This window comes from Vicugna pacos, chromosome 16, assembly GCF_048564905.1.
Source record: "Vicugna pacos chromosome 16, VicPac4, whole genome shotgun sequence".
NCBI classification, from domain to species: Eukaryota; Metazoa; Chordata; class Mammalia; order Artiodactyla; family Camelidae; genus Vicugna; species Vicugna pacos.
The window spans coordinates 60,054,183-60,080,968 of NC_133002.1; the positions used below are offsets into that span (position 1 = coordinate 60,054,183).

The following is a 26,786-nucleotide window of genomic DNA, read 5'->3' on the forward strand; positions in this document are numbered from 1 at the left end:
CCCCCAGGAGCCCCGTGCACGCCGGTCCACCCTCTCTCCTCCCTCTCCCGCCCCCAACCCCAGGGAGGTGCGCCTGGCAGCCTCCCGGCCGAATTTCCTGGCACTGGGCTGAGAATAAACAGCGCTCTGAGCCTGTAATCCCGTTGCCATGGCGACCGCTCCGCGGGCGGCGGGGGCGTGTCGGGGGCGTGTCGGGGGCGGGGCGGGATTGCCAGCGCAAACGCACTGCTGGGCGGCGACAGCGGCGCGGGCCCGGGAGGTGCCACCCGCCCCGCTCCTCGCGGACATTCTTCGCATAGCTCCGTCAGGGCTCCCGCGGTGTCCGGGAAGTGACTCTTCCTGGCAGAGGCCGGCCTTAGAGCGACGCGCCCGCCCGGCGGCCGCCCGAACGGGAGGGAGTGGGACGCGGCTAGGGAAGGTGCACCCAGGACCTGGCGCTTCCCACCTCTGTCTTCGTCTTCCCGGTCCGCCCCTGTGTACGTCGTCCCCCACCCCCAAAGATGTCTGTCTGCTTAGACTCCCTCTGTGTCTGTCTGACTCTGCCCCTTTCTCTCTGCCTGGAGCCCCGCGGTGCCCCCTCCCAAACATCCTTACTCCTCCCTTAGACTAGGACACACGTGCCCTCTTATTTTCCATCTCCAGCTCTCCTGTCTGTGGCCTCTTTTCTTCCCTCCCCCAGAGCAGGCCTGGCTCTAACTCGTCAGGAGGCCTGCCCTAAAACAGCACCACCGGAGAGAGGATATGGCCTCTTGGGGGTGGATCCCTGGAGCGCCTGGAGCACATAATAGCGCACAGGGCCAGGGGAGCGCCATCCCCTCTCTTTCCGCTGGCCAGGGACCCCCCAGCTGTGCTTTTCTTAACCCCACTGAGGCATGGGTTCCTGCTCAAGCCACAGAGAATTGTCCCCATTGCTGCAGGACACTTCTTAGCAAATCTTGGAACCAGGCACACGCCTCTCCTGGTGGCCAGGACAGAGGGTCCCTCATGGAGTCCTTTGGAGGAGGGGTGTCTGCCCCTGAAAGGACTGAGAAGCACAGAAGTCCCCTCATGCAACAGGAGTTGGGATGAGGAGAGGAAAAAAGTGCTGGTGAGCAGCAGTCTGAGAGATTCTTGTGCTGGTGTGGCCATTAATTTGCTGTGTGAACTTGAGTAAGTTGCTTTCCTTCTCTGAGACTCAGTCTGATTCATCTGCAAAGGGAGTTGGTCCAGTCTGTGGTCTGAAAATGGAGAGAACTATGGGAAGAAGGCTGGGGTGGGCAGCCAGGGAAGGGAGTCAAGGGTCTTCCTGCATCTGAGTTCAAACCTCCAGGGTGTGGGGAGAGCTGTTCCCCTACCCCAACCAACCCTCCCCAACCCAATCCCTTTCATTAGCGCCCTCTGAACACTGGCTGAACAGCTGCCTTCTGGGCTGAGCACAGGCCCTTGGTGTACTCTGGGTTCCAAGGATCCATCGAGGTTTTGTACCAGCAGATGTGACCTGTTTGCGTGGAAGGCAAATGGTGGCAGGCTGGCAGGCCCTGAGGTGGGAAAGAGCCTGCCAGAAGTGTCCCAGGTTCTCATCATCCTGGGAGGCACTGGGGAGCCGGGCCCCACTGGGTCCCTCCACTTGACCTTGTCCTCTAGAAGGTGACCTTGTCTGGGTCTGCATCTTCAGTTCCAGAGGTCTCTCTGTTGGGGGTCTCATGTGCTCTGTCCACTCAGCAGTCTCACAGCTGGCCTGGCCCTTTGCTGTTACTTTAGGTTATTTTCCTCCAAAAGTCCAGGAAATGGGAAAGAAAAATGACTGTTTATTTACTCTCCGTTGCCTTTTGGACACTGATTCCTGGAGCAGCTTATCAGGGGCCGGGAAGAGGGCATTTGTTTCAGGCACCTGGGGCTCAGGGGAGGAGATGGGACCCCTGACTTGGGGAGAACCCTCATCTCTCCAGCTGTCAGGTATGGAGGTTTGGGGGAGGAAGAAACATGGGAGGAATATGTCACAGAGAAGGCATTTTTAGTTTGTTTTTTAGCAGAACCCTAGTGCTGAGTATGCACATGGTGGTGTGTGTGTGTGGGTGTTCCAACCTCTTGGCTTTGCAGGGGGTACCCACCTAGGGGCCATATACTTGGTGCTTACTTAGGGAGGCAGAGAGTTCACAGACTTTGGGAAAATCAAAAGTGCCTGGGTTCCTAGCCTGTCTTTCCCACATTCCCAAGTGGCGTGTCCTTGGGCAGGCCACTTTAACTTCCATGAACCCGAGTGCCTCCCCCAACTCAGCCAACACATATTTACTGAGAACCATTCTAGGCATCAGAAGTGACCCATCCAAGTCCCCGCTTCCATGTAGCACACAGCAGCGTCTGAGAACATGGGGTGACAACACCTGCCTTGTGGGGGTGGCTGGGAAGGTTAACCAGGTGGTCTCTAAGTGCTCAGGGACTGGGCGTGGCTGAAAAACAGATAAATAGATGACTGCCCTCTTGGGTGGCAGGTAGCCCCATCCACTGCTCAGGTTGGGGCTCCCAGGAATTGGGAGGGAAGCTGGAGGTTTGGGAAGGCAGTGTCCCCGGTTGGGGGGAGGGTAGCCCACTGCATCAGGGTTTGCATTGGGACTACCCCTTCCCCCACCTCCCTTGTGGTGAGGTCATGGGTCACCGCCAGGACCCTGTAGCCTGGGCTTTCTCGGAACACCTCCCTGCCAAGGAGCCCAGAGCCTCTAATAGCTTATAGCTTGGAGCCTCTAAAAGCTTTGACCACAGCTCAGCTTATACTCCCTGCAAGCCCTTTGAAGCGCTTCCTTCGAACTTGCTTTGCATATTCTGGTCAGATCTGAATCAGACTAGCAGGAATTACCCCTCTAGGTACCGGCTAGGTAGCTGCCTTGGTTTGTCAGTGACGTGAAGCCAGAGTTTGAGTCCACTGTGAACAGCGCCAGCCAGGACAGCAAGGGGGCAGAGCTGCCACCCTCTGTGGGGCTCTCCCCCCACCCCATGCAGAGTGTGGGTGTGGGCGAAAGAGAAAGCAAGGCAGAGGGGGCAGGGGGAAAAAGGCTCAAGTCTTGTTTTTCATTAAAAAATAGTGCTCTTTATTATAAATTACTGAAATGTTTCTTTTTGAATATAAATATAAATATGTGCAAAGTTTGACTTGGATTGGTATTTGTTGAGTTCTTCAAGCATCTCCTAACAGCCTCGAAGGCCTGGGGGGGGGAGCGGGGGGGGCGGGGGGGAGAGGACTGGAGGTGGAATCTTTATAAAAGACAGAGTGATTGAGGCAGATTGTAAACATTATTAAAAAACAAAAACAAAACCCAAACAAAATAACAGGAAAAAAAAAAAAACCACCCCAACACACAGCTGCCCCATCCAGCCCAATACCTGACACAGAAAACTTTGTGTTTGCTTAGTTTTCCCCCAAAAAAGAACAGTTCCAGGTAATTCCATCGCCGCTACATTCCTGTAAGTTTTCACTGATCAGTGCTATTGCAGAGCGGGAGCAGCTGGGTGGCAGGGCCTCTCGCCGACTTCCTGCCTGTGCCAGTCCCCCAAAGTGAGGAGGGAGGGCTGTGCAGGGTCTGAGGGGCTGTGGGACTTGGTGGCTCTGCTCTGGCCAGAGCCCAGGCACCAGTGACCGTGCAATACCAACTGGGCTAGTATCCTTCCTGCCTTCAGCTGGAAGGCGTGGATCCCTGCCCCCCCACCCATCTCCAACCCCCCCCAGCCAAATGGTGAGCCCCTCCGAGAATTCCTTGGCCTCTGCCTGGATTGGCGAGTGTGTGGCTTCTTGTGTGCCAGTCCCTATCCATGGGACAGAGAGCATTTAAGGCAAATCTCCTAGCCAGATAGTCAGGAGGCACAAAGTAGAATCTCCCATCTTCTCTGTCCTGGGTCTGGGGTCAAAGGTGGCTCATCTTTTCCATCCTCCCCCCACCCACCAGGTGCTGGAAGGAATAGCATGGGTGGGGAAAGAAGAACAACTGACCAGCCCATCCATCCCCCTTCAAATGCCACCGCCCCCTTAAAACGGGGGAAGGGCCCTGGGCTCTCAGACACTAGTTGGACTCTAGGACCTGTGTTCCTGGTGGCTGTCCCAAGGGAGAGGGGGAGGAGTCGGGGGTGGGAGCAGAAAAGCCCCCTTCAGGTCACCCCTTGCCCTCCTCCCCTGAGCCAGGGGTGGAGCAGGCAGCCACCCTCCTCACCTGAGCTGGGCGGTGGGAGTGGCCATTTCCTTGGCCAGCCTGCAGCCCTGGGCCCCTGAGGCACCCTCTCTCGTCCAAATCCACCCTTTTCCAGGCCCCAGACCTGCTCAGGTTTAAAGCTCTGTTTTAAACCAAATCAAAGAGCAAACAAGTTCCGTTGGAAAGTTCGAAGATTCCCCGGCAGTTCTCACTAGTTCAGCACTCCCGCAGTGTCCCCCGTTTGGAAGGCCAGGGGGTGTCGAGGAAGCGGAGAGGAGAGAGAATCCACTGCTGTCGCTGCTGTTGTCCCCCAGAGCCCGCTGGCTCCTCCGGAGAAGCTGGAGTGGGGGAGGGGCGCTCAGGTGTCTCCCCCTCCCCTCAAACACATTCCTGGTCCTGCCCACCCCGTTCTGCGGGGTCGGGGGGAGGGCCAGAGGGAGGGGCCTGTCCGCCCCCTGGCTCGCCCAGAGCTGCAGGACTCTCGCGGCAGGATTCTTGTGCTTGTGCCATGTGCCACGGGGGAGAGGGGACCTGGGTCCCTCGCCCCGACCCCTGCACTTTGGTCTTTAAAGCGGGGCATCGTACTGGTCCAGGAACTCCCGAATGGGCCCAGGCAGCTGGGTGACTTTCTCATAGGAGTCCAGATGGCCGTTGACCGTCTTCCGACAGAGATGTTGGAGAGTCGCCACATTGGAGGATAGGGGCCGGCTCAACACCAGAGGGATCTTCTCGCCCCCCGAATAGATGTAATAGGCTCTCCTAGGGGGACTCCCCGGGAGGGGCTGGGCGGGCGGCTGCTCGGGCACGTCGGAGGAGGGGGAGGAGGAGGGTTCAGGCAGGGGCGAGAAGGAGGGGGCGCCGGAGGGCGGCATGTAGTGATGCACCAGTTTCAGCACGCAGTCGAAGCGGGGCACGGGCTGCGTGCTCCGGGGGTCGCTCTGCAGCGAGAAGCTGCCCCCCTCGCACTGGATGCGCAGGTTCTTGGTCCCCGACTGGGTCTTGACGCTGAGCGTGAAGAAGTGGCGCTGGTCCGAACTGTCGCGGATGAGGAAGGTGCCGGCAGGCTCGGCGCTGAGCAGCAGGTTCGCCTCGCCGCCTGTCACGGCGCTCCAGTAGAAGCCGCTCTCCTGCAGCTTGCGCACTGCGTTCACCACCAACTGGTACTCGCTCTTGGAGCTGAAGGTCTTGAGGCGCAGGCTGGTGTCCAGGGGGCGGCTCATCCCGGCGGCGGGAAACTTGCTGTGGGTGACCATGGCGCACGGAGCCAGCGTGGATCTGCGCGGCGGCGGCTGCAGCTGCTCGGCGGCCTCCGCACAGCGGCCGCTACCGCATCCCGGGGGGCTGCGGGGAGGAAGGCGCGCGCCGCGTGAGTGCCCGGAATCCTCCAGCGCGCCCGGCCCGCCCCGACTCCCCTGCCTCCTCCAAGCGGTCGGGACACCCCGGAGGCGCTCGTCTGGGCCCCCGTTCCGACCCGGACGCCCCGCGGAGCCCGCCCAGCCCCCGCCCCTGGGCAGCCCCTTCCCCAGCACGCACTGGGAAGGCGCCGAGTGGAAAACTCGGGCGCGGAAGTTGGGTCTCCAGGAGCGTGGCCGGGTGGGGAGCCGGAGAAGGGCCCCCGGGACGCTCCTGGGCGCCGCTCAGTCCGGTGGCCCCGGGTGGCGGGGACGGAGAGAGAAATCCGAGGCATGGGGGGGTAGGGAGGGGACCCAAGAAGCCTGAGGGCCCCAGCCTGCCTATTCCGGGAACCTGGGATCTCCAGCTTCCATCCGCTCTGCCCCCTACCTCGTCCCCTCCCTGCCGGGAATGACCCGGGAAGGGGAGGGGAAACCGGGAAAAGCTCCCGGGACTAGTGAGCACTCCACCCCCCTCCACGCCGCGCCCCTCCTTCCTACCTGGTCCCAAACCGAAGTCTCTGGCCTTGGGGCTGCGCCTCCTACGGTCCCCAAGGCGCGGCGGCGGCGCGGCGGCCAGCGGTGGCCCGCGCTGCGCCCAGATGTTGGCGGCCGTGAAGTCCACAAAGGGGCCTCGCGCGCGCGTCCCTCGGGCTTCGCCGGGACGCCCGCCCTGCCCCCTGCGCGCCCCCGGGCCGGCGGGGCGGGGGTGAGGCGAGGGGCCGCGGCTGGAGCTGGGCCGTGCGGGCGGCGTGCGGGGCCGGAGTAGCGGCGGCGGCAGCAGCGACGGCGGCACGGGGAGTCCGAGTCGGAGCCGCCGCGGAGGCCGCGCTCGCGGGTATATACACGGCCGCGGCGCCCCGCCCCCCGATTCCTGGAACTGCGTGGCCGGCCTTCTTGTAATGTTTAGTCACTACTCGCAGCAATGAAAGGCTGCGCGCGGAGGGGAGGGAGGGGCCGCGGGCGGCCGAGGGCGGGCCGCGAGCAGGGCTAGGGACCCGCAGAGACGCGCGCAGAGACAAAGCGCGACGCGAGGCGGCCAGGGCGGCCGGCGGGCGCGGCGCCAGCCCCGGCGGCGCGTTCCTGGCAGCGGCCCCTCCCCCGCGCGCGCTCCGCCCCCAACTTCTCATTCACACTTTCCCCCCTCCCTTCTAAGAAGGCCAGTTTCTGGCAGAGGCGGGGGCGCAGCTCCCGGAGCGCGGGCAGTTCCAGGAGGCCGAGCGGGAGAGGCTCCCAGCTCCCCTTCCCTTCTTCTCGGACCTCGCGGGGACAACCCCTCGCCCCCACCCGCGCCTGCCTGAGGTCCCGATCGCGGTCCCAGGAGGCCCGGGGCTGCCTCAGGGGAACAGGGGACACCCCAAGGCCGGGCCGAGAAACTGGGACTGGACCTGGGAGACCGGGGTAGGGGATGGGGACGCGCGACAGTCACCTGTGGGCACGTCCCTGAGGCGAAGCCGCGAGTCCCAAGGGTAGAGGGGACGCAGCCTGCGTGGCAGCTGTCCCACCTCAGCCCATCCGCCCACTGCCAGATTCTTTGCCGACGCCGACACTGGTGCCGCCTCCTACCAGCAAAAAAAAGAAAGAAAGAAAGAAAGAAAAAAGAAAAACACAAACAACAACCTCTTTCACGCTTCTGGGTCTCCAAACCTGCGATGTGTGGTGTGGGTCCTGCCAGGTACGCTTATGCGGCGACACTGGCCCGAGGGCGAGCGATGGCCCCCCTCCGCGCCCAGCGTCCGCTAGAGGGCGCCCTGGGGACTGCTGGGTGGTGTGAAGTTTGGTGCTGCTCCCCACAAGCTCTAGAATGGGAACCCGAGGGGGCGGTGGGCATGCTGGCTCAGGAGCTGGGGCGGGGGATCTTCTCCGGGGACCGAAGACAGAATTCACATCACAGCCTCAAATTAACCCTGGGAATAAAAATTCAGCAGGGGAGGATTTTCCAGAAAGCAGTTTTCGGGAGTTCAGCCCACTTCCAGGTGGTCCAGTTCCGCCTAGAATGTGGCCCCCCCAACTCATGGGTCATGGGGGGGGTGTCTGATCGCTCCCTGGGGATGAAAAGATGTGATTGAGGTAAACAATGGATTTGTTCTTGCTCACGTTGGCATGGATATGGGTGGTTGGGGCTAACCAGAGCCAGCTTTACAAAGGATGGGAAGTTTTGCAATCTGTCCTTAAACAGGCAGTGAGGGTGCTGCAGACACCTGAGAACCAGCTTAAGCGGCACTTAGACGGTCATCTTTCCGACGCAGGGGCTGAGGGCCTGGGACTCTGCCTTCTTCCCAGATGCCACACCACTGAGGATAATGGGTTGGAAAGGAGAGGAAAGGTGCTTAGGAGTTTGGAATGCGGAAAGCTGGCCCCATTGCTTCTATGGGATTTGATAGGCACCTTACTGTGCCTTCGATTTGCCATTGTGTCTTCAGTTTATGCCATTACCTCTCTCCCCGACAGATGTCAGGGGACTAAGTGAGATGTGGGCAGGACAGCTAGCCTCTCTGGGATTCAGCTTTGCCATCTGTACAATAGGAATAATAACCTTTTACCATCAGAGATCTGAGACTAAAAAAAAAGAAGATTCTGCATATTTCAAAGTGTGCTAGAAATGGAAGTAATTCAGTCCAGTTCTCCCTTCCAGTTCTATTAGGAGAGCAGTTGCAAGGAGGAAGTCTTGTTACTTCTGCAGAGGGGAAATTGATTTATTCATCACATTTCGCAGATAGTGGGCTCTATGTACTAGACACCGTGCTGGGCATCGAAATATAATGACGAATAAGACCCAGTCTTTGCCCTCAGGATACCTGTGAGCTAAAGAAACGGATTCTCCTTCTCTCTAGAATCAGGAGTTCATTCTTATTCTCATCCATTGATTGAGGCTGCACCGTGACTGTCTGCTTCTGTGCTGAGCCCTGCAGAGGACAAGGAACAGCCCTTGAGTTAATGGATGAGAAAATGCTTTGTAAATTATAAGGCTCTGACACAAGTCAGGTTCATTCATCCATTCCACAAACCCTCGTTGAGTGCCTGCTTTTGCCAGGCACGGGGCAAAGTGCTGGGAAGACAGATGTGCTGGGTGAATCCTGCAGGGACACAGGCGAAGCAAGATACGTGGGGTCCCCAAGTGATGAGTGCCATGAGAAAGGGGTGTTTGTAATTACAATCCTAGAAGACCGTGGTAATTCATTTTGAGGGAGGAGAGGGAGTTTGAAGTAAGAGAGGGGAGAGGTAGGGGGAAAGAAACAGCCCTGGAGCTTGGGATTCCCAGTCTGGTTGGAGAGACTCATACCTCTGAAACAGGTAAGTCCTAATGTCAATGGTGTGGTACCCCAGGGAGCCTGGGCTCTGCCGAGGGCCAGCAGCAAAGGCTGCATGACTGGCAGGGAGCTTAGAGCGGGTCCAAGAGCACAGGGATGATTTGAAGAGCAGAGAGGAGGGGCGGGGGCAGCACACATGCCCAGACCGTGAAAGAAGCTGTCCTGTCGCAGAGAGGTAGCGAAGGGAGGTTGGGCTCCCTGCATACTCACTCCTGATACTGAACTGCTGTCCAGGCCCTACCACCTTGGTAGCGGTATGACTTTGGGCCGCTGACTTCCCCAGCTGTGCCTCGGTTTCCTTATTTGTAAAGTGGGCTGATAATAGTACCTGCTTCATCCGGTGGTTGTGAGGACTGATCTAATGCATGCAAGGTGCTTAGAATAGTGCTTAGAATAGGACTAAATGCTCAATGCACGTTAGCTATAATTATTTTGAAAGCACTGGGGTGTTTTTTATGGGGAGCTGATCGACTACAGCTTAGGCTACTACGGGATGGATATGACTATGAATGGCTTTATGTTTTGGACAGCTATATATCTCCTATATGAGATACATTCCAAAAAGCTCCTTGTCTTCAAACAGTTCACCCAGTCACCAAGTTTCCCTTTGGCTTTCTGGTATCCCCAGGAGTTTCCCATTGCCTTTGGGATGATCTGAACCTCTCAGTGAGTGTATACCTAAGGCTCTTTGTTCCATCTCAGCTTCATCAACTGCCTATGCCCCACTGACACTTCAAGCTCCAGCTCCATGGAGCTCCAGGCTGTGCCCAGAATGTTCCCTAGGCCTGGGTCTTTGCATGTCCGGTTTCCTCTGGGTGGAACTGCCTTCCACGCCTTGGCTGATTTCTACTTTTCCTTTAAGATTAGGCAGAGACACAGGCTAAACTTTTAGGATAGCTCTTTCTGTGCTGACCAACACACTCTGACTACTTGTCCGGTAGTAACCTAGAGGAAAAGGACTGTATTTGATTATTTTTCCTTCATAAGCCTAGAAAGTACTCAGTACATCTTTACATAAAGGATTGTGTTAACTTCTGTTTTCCATCGTTTTTAGATACCGCCGACTCTTTTCTTCTAGAGTAGCTTTTGTTTTTTTCCTGCAGGGCTCAGGAGCAACTGTATAGTTGGGAAAGAGGTTCTAGAAGCCCCTGTGTGGTTGGTGGAAACTACTTGGCCTGCTACTCTGAAGACAAAGTGAGTGAAGACTCAAATTTTGCTAGGAGAGTCAGGGAGGAGACATCAGGCCAATACAGGGCACACTCCCAGGGAGCCACTTCCAGGCAAGAGAGATGCCCAGACCTAAGGCAACTTACGTGTCTGCTGGGGACTCCTGGGGAGAGAAACTCTGTCCAGGTCTGCTCCCTGCTCTCGGCCCCTCCCTGCTGCTTTGCTGGCTAAGGGGTTTAGGAGCCTCCTGCCTTTTCCTAATCTCTCCCTTTGCCGAATTTCTTGCGAAGTCAGAATCCCATTTCCAGGCAAAGGTACTTGGTCATAAAGATAAAGATATTCATTCATGACGGAGGGGAAGTACACAGTGGTTTCAGCTGCCTGTGGGGCTTCACTTACTCATGGTATGTGACAGATGGTGACTCTTCCCCAGACCTCCTGGATGGGAACGCCGGCGCCCGGGGGCTGGTCGCAGGAAGCAATGGCATGGCTCAGCGAACACAGGGTCCCACGTTGGCATGCATGATCTCCTCGCCCTCCAGAGGCTGGGCTGGGAGGCGGGCACTAACGTCGCCATTGTGTTGTTGGGTGGTTGCATCTGCAGCCAGATGGGTAGGAGACTGGCCTCAGACCACAGAGTTGCTCAATGCCAAGCCTGAGGCCTCCCTCTGTCTCAAGACTGGTGGGCTTTCAACCGCACGAGGAGGCACCCTGGATTCAACTGCCCGCGCTGATTGTGCTTCTGCTACCATTTCTCCTGGAAAATTTGGAGAAAAACGGGGGGTGGGGGTGCATCCCACCCCATCTCCTGGAAGCCCTGTCCCCACTGCCCCAGTGAGGCGTTCCGAGGGCTGGCCTTCCTTAGACTGTCCAGCCCTGATCAGCATTTTAGTTCCTCTGAGTTGAAGCCCCTGCCTGCCAGCACTGATGGTGGGAACCGGCCTTGCTGGCCCCAGGGCGATGGCAGGGATGACCCTTCCAGTGCAGGAAGAAAGGCCCAAGGGTCTCATGGCATCCCAGGTTGACTCTGATCTCTCTTTCCTGCTTTAGACAATGGAGTGGAGGGAGTTGGGGAGGCCTGGACAATGGCTTGCAGCGGGAAGTGGCATTCCAGTTTTCAGGCCTTTGTTTCTGCCGGGAGGGGCTGAGGAGCTAATGAAAAGGTTTGTGGCTCAGATGTCTGTGAGCAGCGGAGGAGTCCTTTCAAGCCTGACATTCCTGGCCCAGCCGGCCTCTGGCATTTCCCAGAAAAAGTGCCGAGGGGGGGGAAAGAAAACACTTTACGCACCCACCCTCTTACCCACCCTGCCTTCAGAGGCCTTCCCTTGGGCTGGGCCAGAGCTCAGACCCCTGCCCTGGGGTGGGGGGGCTTTCCTCCACCAGCAGAGGAGCTGGGAGGGACAGAGGGGGAGGGACAGAGGGGGAGGGACAGAGGGGGGTGGGTGGGTGTGACTCTTGGAGAGCCTGGAGAGGATGAAGTGTGTGGGGTGCATCTGGGAAGGGAGCAAATCTACATCTGTTACAACTTCTGAGTTGGGGGCAGAGACTGAGGGGAGTTCGCTTCCAGCCAATTCTCTCCCCTGACCCCAAACCAACAAACCCGGCTCTGTCCCGGGCTGGGATGGGAAGAGTCTTTATCTGCCCCGAAGCGGCCCCTGTGCCTGCATCTGTGCCCTTTTCTGCGCCCGGGAACAGACACCCGGGTAGCGGGCAGTTCTGGGAAGCGAGGCTGTGGTGAACCATCTGGGCTGTAATGCAGATGAGGCCTGGCCCAGCGCCTGGAGCTGAAGTGGCAGTGCCCCGAGAGAGGGAGGACAGCAGGGGCTGAGGAGTGAGGCAGGCTCCAGGAGCCAGGACGGGCAGGGGACTGGCTGGTGGATGCAACTGTCAGGCTGGCCCTGCAGTAACCAAATAGGCTGGCCCCCAGCCAAGGCGGTGGGGACCCCCTCCACCTGTGGGGCTCTTGGATCAGGTGCTGTTCATCCCCTTCTCTGGGTGTGCACGGAGCATCTGAACTGACCTACTGGGCTGCGGTCAGGCTCCCTGCAGCAGCGGGTCTCCACAAAAGCCTCCTGGGTCCCCCATCCAGGTGTGGGACACCACTAGGAAGGTCCCTGTTTCCCCCGAATTGTGAAGCACACGTTGGCATGCACACTTTGTCACGCACTGATGCTTGGGCAAGTTCAAAGGGATGTGATATATCTTCCTTCTGGCTCTCGAGGTCCAAACCAGCTGGGACAGCAGAGAAGTGGGTCAGGAGGAGTGGGAAGTGGGGGTCTCCATCAGGGACAGAGGTGAGATTCGAAGGTGTGACTTTGAGGGGTGGCTCTCCCAGGCCATGCCTTTCCACATCTCTTTCCCACACTGCACACACCTGGGTGGAGTTCAGTGTGTCCTCACCCAGGGTGCAGGAACTGCCCCTGCCCAGGATTTCATAAGACCCCTATAATTGTAAACAAAATGCTGGCGGCAGTCCCGATTTCTGGGATAAGTGGACCTGCCCAGACTCACTTCTTGCTCCTGCAAGATTTATTTTCAAACCATTTATTCATTCCTTAAAGAAAGAATTTTTGAGCACCTCCTGTGTGTCAGAGATTGATCTGGATGCCTGGAATTTATCAGTCTGGGCCCTCATGGAGCTTAGATTCTTTCCAGAAGGACAAGATTCTCCCACGATGTCATAACTAGTTAATTTCTTTTCTTTTTTTTCCTTTTTCTTTTTTTTAGTTCAGGTACCGGGGATTGAACCCAGGACCTCGTGCATGCTGAGTACATGCTCTACCACTGAGCTACACCCTGCCCTCATGACTAGTTAATTTCGACTCTGCTAAGTGCTCTGAAAGAGAAGTCCCCCGGGGGCTGTGTGAGAATATTATGGGGAGACCCAACCTACGGAGGGGGACATCTGAGGGGATTCCCTGAGGAAGAGACACATGCAGGCTGATGGGAAGCTGAGGTCTGGAGAGGTCATCTCCCCACATCTCCAAGCCTCTAGGTGCTAGGAATTAGCAGAGCCCAGGACGGACACGCCAGGGTGCCTGGGCTCTGCCACCAAGCGTCTTTTCCACTGTCTCACTCTTCCTCCCGCCCACCTCCCGCCTTAGCCCCTGCTTCCTAGCTCAACCAGAGGTAGCCATGAGCTGAGAAGATGGAATATTCTATCCCATTCTACCGGTGGGAAGTGGGTTAGGCAAATCTCTGTTTTCTGATATGCTGTAAACTTTCATAAGCAAGCAAGACGGACCCAAGGTTCAATACCCAAAAGGTACAAAAGGGTGAGCTGTGATCTGCGTTGCCTGGGGCATTTTTTTGTATGCCCAAAACATGTTTGTGAAGTGGGGAGCGGCAGGCTGTATGTAGCCTGTAGTTGCGTTGGTTGGCCTGTACAGAATTTTAAAATTTGGGGCATTTAAAAATCTGGAAATTTCACATTGACATTTGAATTTGGGACTTTTTTTTGGAAAAACTGGATGATCTGGCAGCTATGGGGCTGTGTTCTGGCAGGTCTCTGTTAGCCCTCTGGATGGGACCTGGGCTCTCCAGCTCAGCAGGGCACCCCTACCCACCCCTCCCAGGGTGACTGCCCGCCCCCACCCCCACCCCACTTCCAGGAGCCGCAGGCACTGAAACAGCGACTCTGCCTGGCCTCTGTCCTCCCACCTCTCTAGGCCAAGGGGCAGGAAGGGTAACTGAGTTTGGAGATTTATGTTGAGTCTCTTTCCTAAATTCCAGGAGACTGGAAATAAATCAAGCCCAGGCCTGTGAGCCCAGAGCCTCCTCTCCGACCCACTGGGCCTGGTCTGATTTGGCCTCATCTCAAGCAAGACTTGTTCTGTTGGAGACTCTGGGGCCAGCCCTGGCACCCTCTGAGCCTCTTGAGTCCACGTGGGGACTGGGCAAGGAGGAGGTGGGGAAGGTGGTGGCAGGGTGGGGTTCTGCCAGGCGGCTCCCCAGCAGCTCCCTTCTGCCACCCAAGCGGGGCTCAGGGAGCCCGGGATTCCCTGGCACATGACTGGCCTCGGGCAGCCGTGTTCCCCACGCGCTGGGCTGCCGGGTCCGGAGGAGGCTCGCAGCTCCTCGATGGGGTGGCGCTGGCCGCCTGCCACGCCACAGGAGGCTGAGATTCCCCTGAAGCCCAGAGCTGCACTTATCTCTCACCAGGACAGAGAAACAAACCAGCACGCTCTGCCTGGGAGGCATTTCCAGAAATTTGGGCTCTGGCTGCTTGTTGGTGAAATGCCAGATTATCCAGGGCCTCTTTGTGGTGAGAGAGCCATTGAGCAATAGGTGTTTTGTTTTGCAGATGACAAGGTTTTCCACACTGAAAAGTTTAAATGATAAATGCAGGAACCTTGACCTGGCTCCCCCACCCCAGCATTGAGGTTGCTGGTTTGAACTTCAGTGCTTAGCCAGTTTGTTTTTCCCAGCTCATAGCTCCCAACTGAGGCAGGCCCCCGGTGCCGGAAGACCTCATCTCTCCTAGTTTTAGGGCCAGACAGGCCCGAGAGGACCCATGCCAAGTCCACTGCTGCAGGCCAGGGAGAAGCTCTTTCCTGAAGCAGACATTGGCAGGGTTGGTGGAATGCTTTTATAAATAAAGTTTTATTGAAAATACAACCACACTCATTCATATTGCTTATGGCTTTTGCACCAGACTTGAGTAGTTGCCCCTAAGACTGCCTGGCTTGCAAAGTATGAAAATATTTACTGTTAGGCCTCTTAAGAAAACATTTGGACCTAAATGTCATCGACAGATGACTAGACAGAAGTTATGATATATTTATACAATGGAATACTACTTAGCCACAAAAAGGAAAAAATAATGCCATTTGCAGCAACATGGATGGACCTGGAGATTATCATACTAAGTGAAGTAAGCCAGAAAGAGAAAGAAAAATACCACATGATATCACTTATATGTGGAATCTTAAAAAAAAAAAAGACACAAATGAATTTATTTACAATACAGAAACAGATTCACTAACAGAAAAACTTATGGTCACAGAGGGAAAAGGGGGTGAGAAGGGATAAATTGGGAGTTTGAGATTTATAGATACTAACTACTATATATAAAATAGATGAACAACAAGTTTATACTGTGCAGCACAGGGAACTATATTCAGTATCTTATAACCTATAATTAATAAGAATATGAAAAGGAATATATGTGTGTCCATGTATGACTGAATCATGCTGCACATCAGAAATTGATGCAACATTGTACACTGACTATTCTTGAATTGAAAAAAAAAGAAAGAAAGAAAACATTTGGCAACTCTTGCTCCGGCGGGAAAGTAGTCTGCTTCATGCGAGGGAGGACAGGGACTGGGTCTTAGTTTTGGGGGAAGGAGTATTAAGGGCTGGAAAAGATCAGAGGAACAGCTCAGCGAGAACAGATCCCGGAGAGAATGAAGGCAGGCAAAGAGCTGCCGGCCCGAAGGAAGAGAGACCAAGGGCTCTGTGAGCTGCCAGGTTTGCCAAGGGACCTGTGGCCACAGGTCAGTAAAATCCCAGGACGCCAAGCCACCGTTGCCCCCCTCCCCTCAGTGGAAAAGCACCAACTGGATGGTTTCCTCCTGCAGCTGGGAGGCTCTGGATCTCCCCACCTCCTGCCACGCATGCATTCATCAGACTTGGGCAGGTGAGCTGTTTCTGGTACCAGGTCCTGTTCTGGGAGCTCGGAGAACACCAGGCTCCAAGGGCTCATATTTGGGGGTGGGGCAGGGAGGCAAAAGACACAGCAGTCACCCGAAAAATAAGATGAGACCACAGCACTTAAGGGAAAGAAATAAAATCCTGTTATGGGGCCCAGCACGGCCTTTCTAGGGGAAGGCAATTTTGGGACACAACTCAGAAGGATAAGGGGGTGGGGGTGGAGGACACTTGTAAGCAGATAGAAGAGCCAATGCAAAGATCCTAAGGCGGCAACATGTGGGGGGAGTTTGAAGGGTTGGAAAAAGGCCAGGCTGGGGAGGCGCCCCAAGTGGGAGAATAGAGGGGATGCTGGTAGTGGCCCTAAGGCTGGTTTTGTGCTACCCTGAGTATCTAGGCTACATTCCCTACAAAACAAGAGCATGCTACTCAAAAACAGCTGATCAGCCCCTCAAGTGAAACCAGCATAGGATAGTTTCCCATCACTGAGGCGGAAGATGGGTTGGCCAGCCGGTTGCCCCATCTTGAGTCTGCAGCCGCCCTGTGTTGGGGAAAGACCCTCACTCACAAAGCAAGCTGGGGGAGGAGGGGCCTTCCTCTTACACTGGCGTGATTTTCGGTTCAGGGAGTGAATCACAGATAGTGAGGCACGGGGCCCTTGGCTCAGGATTTCCTGGTGTTTCCTGCCTGGGAGAGCAGCCCCGCTATCAGGGTCAGCAGCCCACCACTCCCTGACGTCAACTCTCCTTGTAATGAATGGGTTTCCTTTTCCGTTTGGGAAGACACGACCTCCGTCCTCAGTCCATCAACCCTGTCATTCTCACCCTGGCACCTCCTGTTTGGGAAGAAGCAAGCAGACTAACGAGAAGGCAGTGGGTGAGGACAGGAGGGTGACCGGAACTTGGCAGATGGGCTTCCGAGCCACCTGGGGTGGGGTGGTTTCAGAGGACAAATGCTTTCTCCTCCAAGGTCATCAAGGTATGACCCAAGAAGCCCCAGCAGCTGTAGCAGTGTCTGCCCAGATTGCCTGTCCTTCAAGCAGCTTGTGGCACTCCCAGACACACTTTCTGGGCCACCTGTGTTAGCTGAGGCTTTCTTCTCTCTTCTGCTTATTCTCACTAACTAGCTCAGATGAGACCTCTTAGAGGAAAGAATGTTTGTGCTGTCATCATGTAAAAATGTAACCATTTCAAAAATTGCTCAATCTCCGAAAACCATGGTTTAAAATTTTTGCAACCTCTAAGTGTGCGTGTTGTAGGGCAAAGTCAGTAGTTGCTTCATTCTGGTTGTAGCTGTTTCAAACCGGCCACGAAGGCCAGTGGTTCCCAGGGTGCGGCTTCAGAAAGGACTGGGGTCATTGCCTGCTGTTTATACTTAATGCAAATATTTACAAGTTTAACTTACCAAACTGTCCATATCTCTGTGTGCTACTACAGCTTACTTTAGATCAGAAATTCCCAGTGGGATGGTATTACGACCATCTCACTTCATACCTCAAGCAGTAAAGCACCACATGCAAAAAGCGGCCAGCTCTTTTCGGGATAATTCGGATGCTCCTGTGGTCTATGTGATACCCATTGCTCAGCATCATAGTGCAGCCATTCAGCAATTTGACCCTGCAACTGCCCTGTGCCAGGCACCGTGCAAAAGTGGAACCAAGCAAGGCGATGGTTTCGTTCTAGTTCCTGGAAATTAGGCAATTGGATGATTCACCACTTCTAACTTGGAAGAGCTGAATCAAATTCCACCTTGTGTTTGTAAAGTTCTCTGAACTTAAAGGAAAAATTGAAATCTGAAACACTTACTGATTTTATGCAATTTGGAAATACTTTTTGTTTTTTGGGGGGGTAATTAGGTTTATTTATTTTTTAGTGGAGGTACTGGGGATTGAACCCAGGACCTTGTGCATGCTAAGCACATGCTCTACCACTGAGCTATACCCTCCCCTACAACAATTTGGAAATTCTTAAGTAGCAACAAATAACCAAGGTTACCATTTTGGTATATTTACTTAGAATCTGTCTGTACACACACTTTCCTTCCAATTTTTAACAAGATGAAATAAACTCTATACTATTCTGAAATTTGGATTTTACATTTCATATCATGAAACATTCTTCTGGAATATAATTTTTTACGAATGCATGGTCTTCCAATATGGTGATGTACCATTATTTAACCAACTCCCCCATTGTTGATTGCTTCTACATTTTTGATATGAACAATGGCTGAGGTAAACAATCTTGTAGGAGACGTATGATTGATTTCCCTGGGATAATTTGGTGGACGTGGAATTCAGAATGTTTTGTGTCCAGCGTATCCATATCCTTTTAACCTCACAACTCACCCCCCTCCAGTAAGTTGGATGTAATTATCTCCTGCAGCTTTTCTAGTTTCAAAGGCCCAGTTTATGTGGCTCCTGCCAAGGAACTACATGTTACAGATAAGAGTCATCCGTCCTGCCTCTCTGAATACTGCAACGTTTTTCTTTAAAAAAAAAAATTGGCTACAAAAAATGTTCTTGGCTATGGGGATGAGCTCTTTCAGCTTTTCTGGCTAGGGAGCCTTACGTTCCCATGGGCAGGTTACAGCGTGTGTATGCATTTGGGCGCATCGGGTGGATGGAGGCGACTTCACTGCACCTGGACTGGGTGAGCTGCTCTGTGCCCTGGAGTTGCAGACCCGGGGCTGACAAGGTGAAAGATGGTCCTGCCTGGGGCCGGTGGGGATTTTCTGTGCTCCGTGCGCCCGGGTGAGTCAGCGGTCACTCAGTTCTGTACAAGCCCGTCTAACACCTTAGTGGAGGCCTCGGCCTGTGGGGTCCAGCCTGAACTCGGTCGGCGGGTCTGAGAGGTGAGGGCTCCCTCCCGCTTCCCCCATTCCGTATAGAGGCCGAGTCAGCGTCCCGCTCCTCCGCGGCCTGGCCCCCGGGCGCGCAGCACACCTGCGCCCCACTTGGCGGGAAACTGAGGCTGCGGGGCGGGGCCGCCTCCGCGCGCAGCCCGCCCGCGCAGCCCGTGTCCGTGCGCGTCGTTGTCAATAAAGTTCTCTCGCGCCGGAAGCGGAAGCGGCAAGTCTCCATGGCGGCGGCTGCAGCGGCGGGGCCGGTGTTCTGGAGGCGGCTGCTGGGCCTCCTGCCTGGCCGCCCCGGGCTGGCCGCGCTCCTGGGGCGCCTGTCCGACCGCCTCGGCAGGAACCGGGACCGCCGGCGCAGGAGGTGAGAGGGCTGCGGGCGCGCCCGGCCCCGACCCCCCAGCGTCGCAGCGAGCCCTCGGCGTCCCCGCGCGGGCCTGCCCGGGGAGGGGGCGGCCGCCCCCGAGGTCCGCCGAGCAGGCCCTGGGCTGCGGGAGGCGAGCCCGGCCTCTGTCCTCTGACGCTGGAGCGGAGGGGCTGTGTGTGCACTCGGGGCCGGGGGTCTGATTGTGCGTTGGTTTGAGCCGCAGGCTGTGTTTGGAGAATCTTCGCAAGAGATACTGTTTGGGTCCGAGGGGTCTTTTGCTTAAGTAATTCTGGCTGCGCGAGGTGACTTGGCGGGAGTGAATCAGCCCTGCTGGGATTCTGTGCATGCAGCGTTTCTCACATCCTGCCAGAGAGCTGTGAAGCAATCCTGAGTCAGTAACACTCGGGCAAGGGAAGAGGAACCACTCGAAACCCCTTTACGCTTTCCAAAGGGCCTGTGTTCTGGAAAAGTACTGAAGTGAGTTATGGAAATAGTGAAGTAGGCCTTGAAACAATTCGTTCAGGCAGTGGTCTTTCAAAGTAAACATTTACCGAGAACACGCTGACCTAAGAGGCCTGCTGCTGTTGCTAATGTTAAAAAAAGAGAAAATTATTGTGTGCAAATAGTTTTCTTAATTAGAGAGACTCGAGCCTTACACTTGATGTTTAAAAAAAAATAAACAAAACTTAGAATTGCATCCTTCTGTAGAGTTTGTGCCTGTCTTAGATTTTTATCTGCCACTTGGGTGAGATTTGACCTCCTGGCCTTTGGTGCAGAGATCTGTGGTCCAGTCATGTGTGCTGATTCTAGGTATGGGAAGGAACTTGCTTCATATTGGGTTACGTTGGAAGATTTTCAGCAAAAATTCAAGTTTGATTTAGGGGAACTTTTAGGTGATAGAATCAGCACAGGACGGAGCTCCTGGAAGCTTCACTGATCAAAACGGCTTTATGTTTCACAACAGTGAGCCCAGTGGGAGGGGAGTGTAGCAGGGCTGACCCCCCTTTTCTGTAATTGGTGCTTAATAAAGACCTGTTCATTCTGGTGGGTAGTGAAGTCAGATGACTTTGCATCCTGGTATCAACCCACTGAGAAATTTGGTTTAAAGTTTCAAAAAACATTCTCAAGGACGAGCTGTTTCGGCAGTTTTGTCATTTCCTTGCGTGTATTTAAACTATAGAAACACTTCATGATTAATCATTGTTTAACACTGGAATTGATTACTAATTGATGTTGGGCCAATCACCACAAATTCTTTTTGAAAAGGAGTTTCTTGTGCGTGTATTTTGTGGAAGAGGTGGGGATAGTCTAAACTGACTTTCCAAAGTCTTTTTTGTAAATGGTACGAATGGATGTAGCAGTTGTGGCTGGAGAGAGAGGGAGAGAGAGAGACAGCACTGTAGGTTTCCGACCCTTTCTTTGCCTCATTCACGATTAATCATTGTTTAACAGAGTGCCTTCTGCTGCTTTGTGGCCACGGTGTTTGGGGTTACTCATGTCTGTGTGGCCACTCGCCTCTCTTGGCTGCTGACTTTCGTTTCTTCTCCATTGTTGGTTGCACCTCCCAATTCCTCATTCCCCGAATGATGTGGTTTCTTGTAGCTCTGATCATTGATTCATTGATAACAGTTCTGTGTAGTCATGAACTTAAATTATTTTAGATTTTGGCTTGCCAGTTTGACCAGCAGTTGGAGTGCCTGGAGAATCCTCGTGGCGAGCAAGCGGAGTGGCGGGAAGGGAAGGTTCTTTGCTGCAGTGGTTTCGCTTTTTGTTACAGAGACAGCCACAGTGACAGAGAATTCTTCCTGAAACAGCTTCTAATTAGCAATCTAGAAATACTGCTTGTTCTTAAGCAGCCACCTGACTCGTGATCATTATGTACAGCTGAATTCATTTACTTACTTAGCACGCACATATAGAGCACTGCTGTGCTGTGCTCTGCTCGATAACAAGGAAGTACATAGCCCCACCTTCAGGGTGCTCAGCCCCATAAACAGCAGTAATTAAGTACGGTGGAAAAGATCGTGGCAGCACCCAAAGCACACCTGGAAGTCACAGACGGCTTCCTGACTGTGGTGGTCTTGGAGCTGTGCTTTGGAGGGGTATAGGAGCAGCTAGGTGAGAAAGGGCAGAGCCAGTCTTCAGGGAAGGATAGTGAGTGATGTAGGTTGATGGTGTAGCCTGAGCTGAAGGCAGTTCGGAGGTTCCGCAGGCCCTCAGACCATTTCCAGGAGCTGACTGGGGTACTGAGGAGAGATGGCAGGGAGAGAGGGGAGCTGGGCTGGACCTCGGGGGGCAAGCTCTGAGATTCCTTGGGCAAGTTCTTTTGATAGTGGTCTCGGCCTGAGGTGGTGGGGCTTATATGAAGTCAGGGACAGTGGGAATAGAAGAGAGGGTTGGATTAGAATCAGCTCTAGTGGTGGCTTGTCTGGGGGAGTGCTGAGGAGGTAGGTCATGTTTCTGACTTGGTGATCACATGGATGGTGACACACTTCGCTAAAAGTGAAGTGGAGTGAGAAGGAGGACGGGCTTAGGGGGTGATGATGAGGTGAGTTTGGAGCATGTCAGTTAGTGTCCAGGTGGGTCCGATGGAGGTGCTCACTGTTGAGTGGACTGTGGCAAGCCTGGTGCTCAGGAGAGGGAGACAGAAACTTCTGATAGTTTTTTGGAGTCATCAGACTACACAGAATTGACTTGTTATTTGGAGTAGATGAACCCTAGTGGGAAATGTGTCAAGAGGGCGTTAGTTCCTAATCAAGCTTGCCTGCCATACAAGGAAATGGTCTTTTTAAAAAACTATTTTCAGTTTGAGCTGTGTGTGCAGAAGAGTCTTTATTTTTGAAACCCAAGTTCTGTTTGCTTTGTTCTAGGTGTGTGGTGGGGTCGGGTGGAGGGGTCCTGACTTTCCTGAATTGTGAGAGGGAAACAACCAGCCAACTGTTCTTTCAATTCGATTTTCTAATGCCAGATCAACATACTCTTGTTCAATTTCTTAGTAGTTTCTACTCTGAGGGACCACCCGATTTCCAGAAATTACTTCTTCTTTGAACTTTCTGATGCTAGGACCCAGTCCCCCGAACTCGTTAGAGTTCAGTAGAGCCACCTCTTGGTTAGTTGGTTTTTTTTTTTTTAAGTGAAGTGCAGTCAATTACAATGTATCAATTTCTGGTGTACAGCACAATGTCCCAGTCTTGCATATGCATACATATATTCAATACCATTTTTTTATTAGAGGTTATTATAAGATATTGAGTATAGTTCCCTGTGCTGTACAAAAGAAACTTTAAAAAAAATCTATTTTTACATATAATGGCTAACATTTGTAACTATCAAACTCCCAAATTTATCCCCTCCTGCTCCCTTTCCCCAGTAACCATAAGATTGTTTACTAAGTCTGAGAGTCTGTTTCTGTTTTATAGGTGAGTTCATAGTGTCCTTTCTTTTTTTTAGATTCCACATATGAGTGATATCATATGGTATTTTTCTTTGTCTTTCTGGCTTACTTCACTTAGAATGACGATCTCTAGCTCCATCCGTGTTGCTGCAAATTGCATTTTATTCTTTTTTATGGCAGAGTAGTATTCCATTGTATAAATATGGGTTAGTTGTTAACAGTAGAATGGGTGGGAGGGGGGATATTTAGAATCAAAGTATGATTGCTCCCAGACAATTCAAATTTGATATTGCAGAGAATTAAAATCAGATTTGCAACTGACTGCCTTTTAATTATAGTTTTATTGAATTAGCATTAACATGAGTTAATGTTCATAGGCTTTTTGGAGGGGGGCAAGTAACTAGGTTTATTTATTTACTTTAATGGAGGTACTGGGGATTGAACCCAGGACTGTGTGCATGTTAAGCACGCACTCTACCACTGAGCTATACCCTCCCCTCTAACATGAGCTAATGTTAATGTCACCATTGCTGCTGGGGAGGAAGTGGGCTGGGTCCATTAGTTGTGTGCTTGTGGACAGATAGAAACTAGCCTGGGATTAAAGTGTTCTGACAGATAATCCCCTGGTAAACATGTGATCTGACGAATGTAAACGAGTCATTTGCAAGGCTGCTGGGAAGCCTTTGGATGAGTAGAACGTGTGAGTGGTTCTCGGCAGGCACTTTGCTATGCCTGGTGCGTTTGGCTGCCGAGGTGTGTTGAGGGTTATAAATATATATTAGATTTCTGGCCCCTCACTGTAATTGACCTCCTTTTGGATCAGCCAGGAGGAGAGTCATCTGGTCAGCATGTGGCCTCTCGTGCCGGACTTCTTGTGGGAGTTCAGCGGGCCGTTGGTCTCCTGTAACCTACGGGAATTCACACTCATTTCCCTTACTTGGGTTTGGGTCTTGCGTTAGTCAGGAAGGGCTGCCTGCTGCCAGGGCTGCAGGAAGTCTGGTCCCTTCGTGTAGTTTCTCGGGCTCTTCTCAGGAAGCGTTATGACTGTTCCTCTTTTCTCACCAGTTCTCTTCTTACGTTTAAATGTGTGTGACGGGGGGAGGGCGGGTTTTTCTTAAAGAGTAGTTTCTGAAAACACTGCAATCCGGAGAGCTCTGCTTCTTTTAAAAACTTCTTTCCTTTTTTGTCGTTTTGTACAGATTTGGGTGGGATCCAAGCCACAGAGTTTGTACCACGAATCTTACAGTTCCCGAAGAGCTTGTGGGCCTTTAGACCATGACTCTGTGTGCACGGTGAGGGGCACTTAATTCATGCCCTTGTGCACCACAGGGGACAGGGCTCCCGTGCTGTCTGTGGTAGATTCGTGGTCAGTGAGGGGACAGTCCTCCAGCATCACTGTTTTCTTCCTTCAGAGCCCCAAGACCCTATTGAAAAAAACCCCAGAAGGCTGGCCTGTTCACTTGTGTCCTGCAGGTAACTGGTGACACTGCTGCGGCCCCAGAGGAGGCACCTGTGTCCTCTGAAGCCGTGGGAGCTGTGGGGGGCCGGGCGGGAGTGAGTGCAGACCCAGGTGGGATTCTCTGGTGTTGCTTTTCCTCAGTGGCTTCTCCACTGACTAGGTGGGAGCTTGGTCTGGCCTCCAGGCACGGTGTCGCTCACTCAGACAGAGGGCGAATGCAGGCAAGGTGTGGCAGGATTTTCCCATGGGGCACTCGCAGCTTCTCAGTATCTGGTGAGATGAAAAACTCCTGTCTCCCCACAAAACGGAGAATAGCCTTCTCGCATTTCCCAAGGCTTCCTTTGTAAATGGGGTGTTCATGGCATCTCGCCATCTGTTCTGCTCCTGCTGTTTCGGTTCGGCTGGCTGCTCGGAACTCAGGTCCTGCCGCCGTCCTTTGCCTCTGGTGAGTTGGGGATGGGGCGCATCGTCCTGTCTAGGACTGCTGGTAGGCCAGGCAGGCTTCTGCTGTCCTTGCTTTGTGGTGTCCCCCGGTCCTGGGGCAGGAGCGTCAGTGCACGCCGCCCTTGGTCGGGGCAGTGCAGGTGTGGATTCCTTTTAGAGATGGTGCGAAGAAACTTCCCTTCCCTCCCCTTCATACTCGCTGCGCCCTCCTTGAGTCACCTCCCGTTGTCCTCTGCCCCGCTTCCTCAGGCCTCTCTGGGCGGAGGAAGGAGCCCCAGGTCAGAGGGCCTCAGCACGTAGCCCCAGCCCGCTCCCCAGCTCAGGGAATATTCCAGGGGAAGCCCTCAGTCATGTGGCTGAACCTTCACCCAGAGTCAGGTGTCGTGTGAGCGGTGGCTGGAGCCTGCCCTTTGCAGAGGAGGCCTTCCCGCTTCACTTTGAGAACAGTGGGCTGAGGACTGTTTTGCGCTGTTTTTTGTTGCCGCCTGTGCTGAGGGCTGTCTGAAGTGGTTGCGCCTGCCTCAGTTTGAGCACCAGGTGCGCCCCTGCTCTGGCCCCAGCCCTGTTCTCTAAGCTTCCCTGATAATCTGAAGTAAAGGCGTGGGCCTTTGGAGAGGGCAGCAAACCCTATTATCTGACCCCCTCAGCCCTGGCCACTTCCTCCTCCCTGTAACTAGAAGTGGGAGCTGGTTGGTATCTAGAAAGAGATGATTCAGGGAGCCCAGGTCTGGATGTGGAAATTGTGTGTGTGAGGTTTAGTTCTCTAAATGGGGAGCGTGACAGCTCTGCTTTCTTCGTAGAGTAACCACAGCTCCCTGCCTCCTCACGTCTCTCGGGTGAGGGTTTTGACCTGGAATGTGGGTTTCTTGGAAAAGCTCCCTGGGGCGAGGGGCTGGCCTGTGAGGGGTCAGCCCTGGAGACAGGGCTGCTGGCAGCAGGGGCTGTGGCTGGCTCAGGGAGAAGCTTCTTCAGGGAAGATGCCCGGGAGTTACGTCGTGGAAGCGAGCTCTCACCCCGTGGGTCTGGCTGAGATGCTCAGGGTCTCTGAGCAGGCTCTGCCTGGGGTTTTGCGTGGTTCGATTTTGAGTGTTGCGGATCTGGATGTGGCCTCCCTGCCTGTGCCGTCCTCGTGGGTGGAGCCTTTGTAAAACTGCACCTTTTCAAAGCACCTTTCTCTTTGGAGTGTGAAGTTACCCTCGAGGGCTGGGGCTCCTCTACAGCGAATCCCTGAAACCTCATTGGCTTTCAGTTCCTTCTCCTCTCTGACAAAAATAAACCTGTCAGTACGCAGATTAAGCAGGAAGCAACGTCAAAAAACCCTTAGCAGATCTTGGACGGAGGCCCTGGTGGAAGCTTCCCAGGAGAGCTGCCTGAGCCCGTCCCTCTGGGCGCGGCGGCCAGGACCCCGGCCCCTCCTGCACTTGCACCTCCTGCACCTGAGGCCCTCTGGGCCTCTCTGGTGGTGGTGATCTGGGGCAGCTTCCGCCTCTCCCATTTGCTCAGCCCTCTCCCTCCCGGGGCCCCTGCACGTCCCGTCGAGTCCTGCCTCCTCCAGGGCCCAGCTGGAGGGAGGGGTGTCTGGAAGCCCCCCAGGAGCTCAGGCGTCAGCAGCTCCCTTTTTGATCACTTGAAGCTCATGCCCTGTGTGTCGACTCTGTCCCTTGTTCAACTAGTTCTAGCGTTTTCTCTCATGTCCTGAGAGGATTTCAGGTGCGCCAGCTGGCGAGGCTGCCAGGTTTGTGGGAGGCAGGGCCCGGGCTGGTTCACCGTCGGCTCACGTGGTGGCTTGGATGGTGGCCTCCCCCGGGGCGCTTGTGCCAGACGGTGTTTCCTCACCTTCTTGGGAGCTGCTCCGAGTCCGCTGGCGCATCTGCTGAGTGCGGGGCCGGAAGGTGCGGCCTGCGTCTCTCTCCCTGGTTCTGAGCCGTGGTCAGTGCTGTGAGGCTGGCGGCTGGGTTGATCTTACGGTGCTGCGGGGTTTTCCACCTCAAACAGGCCTTGTTTAATTAATGAGTATTAGACTTTAGGCCCCTCTCTGGGGCTTCAGGTGGACAGATTGTTACACAGCTTTCCCGTTCGTGTGATTTTCCACTGGATCTGGATCTCTCCCTGCCGCTCTGGAAAGCAGCCTTGAGCGCGGCAGGAGCACTCCCGCTTTGGGGAGGTTGAGGCCACGGCCCCTCGTTTACATGGCTCAGCCTTTTGTTTTGAGCTGCTGCTGGTTACCTGGGAGCAAGACAGTGCCTGAGAGTGTGGGCCCTGACCCGGTAGCGGTGGCCAGGGAGGGTGGCTGCTTCCCTGCCCTGCGATCGGAGGTCCGCGGCGGAGCCCGGCTTCCCGGGGTCCTCAGAGCCGGTACCCTCCCCCTGTTGAGTACAGTTTTCTTGACAGTGAGTCGGCTGTGACAGGCCGGTGGGCTTTCTGGGAAGGACAGCTGTGGGCCATCTGGTGTGTGCAGGGACACTTACAAACCCTGGGAAGGTTCAGTGTTGTGTCATGAGATGAGTGAGTGAAATCATCTTCCTGGAATTTGCGGCCCTTCAGGCCTCGGGGTGTTGAAGCATCTCTTCTCTGGAGTCCCTCTTGAGGCC

At 54.4% G+C, this 26,786-nt stretch overlaps 2 protein-coding genes and 1 non-coding gene across 6 annotated transcripts in view; 1 reads left to right on the plus strand and 2 right to left on the minus strand.

Annotated features, from left to right (window-relative positions):
• Positions 1–3,190: 3,190 nt before the first annotated feature.
• SOCS3 (suppressor of cytokine signaling 3) lies at positions 3,191–7,263 on the minus strand. 2 transcript variants are annotated; one of them, XM_072939710.1, is made up of 3 exons: positions 7,196–7,211; positions 6,050–7,110; positions 3,191–5,498 (listed from the first exon to the last, which is right to left on the minus strand). In XM_072939710.1, exon 3 carries the CDS (start codon positions 5,408–5,410, stop codon positions 4,724–4,726), a length of 687 nt encoding a protein of 228 aa, XP_072795811.1. In that variant the 5' UTR covers positions 5,411–5,498; positions 6,050–7,110; positions 7,196–7,211; the 3' UTR covers positions 3,191–4,723. The 2 variants fall into 2 exon arrangements, with proteins under 2 accessions (XP_072795811.1, XP_072795810.1); XM_072939709.1 differs by having other exon boundaries at positions 6,050–7,263.
• Positions 7,264–17,550: 10,287 nt separating this feature from the next.
• Positions 17,551–17,623, minus strand: TRNAA-AGC (transfer RNA alanine (anticodon AGC)). Its single transcript has one exon. It is a non-coding gene; the product is annotated as a tRNA-Ala (tRNA).
• A 663-nt stretch (positions 17,624–18,286) lies between these two features.
• Positions 18,287–26,786, plus strand: part of PGS1 (phosphatidylglycerophosphate synthase 1) — a 36,435-nt gene continuing 27,935 nt past the window's right edge. For 2 of the 3 annotated variants that reach the window (XM_006199432.4, XM_031685805.2), the window contains exon 1: positions 18,744–18,895. In XM_006199432.4, the coding sequence (XP_006199494.2) occupies positions 18,759–18,895 (137 nt within the window). In that variant the 5' untranslated portion in view covers positions 18,744–18,758. Of the gene's footprint in view, positions 18,431–18,743; positions 18,896–26,786 lie in introns of those variants that run through there. The other variant, XM_072939724.1, reaches the window with a different exon arrangement.

What these genes read in the sequence shown, in the direction of transcription:
- SOCS3 (XM_072939709.1), bottom strand. Translation starts at nt 5,410, where the DNA reads ATGGTCACCCACAGCAAGTTTCCCGCCGCCGGGATGAGCCGCCCCCTG.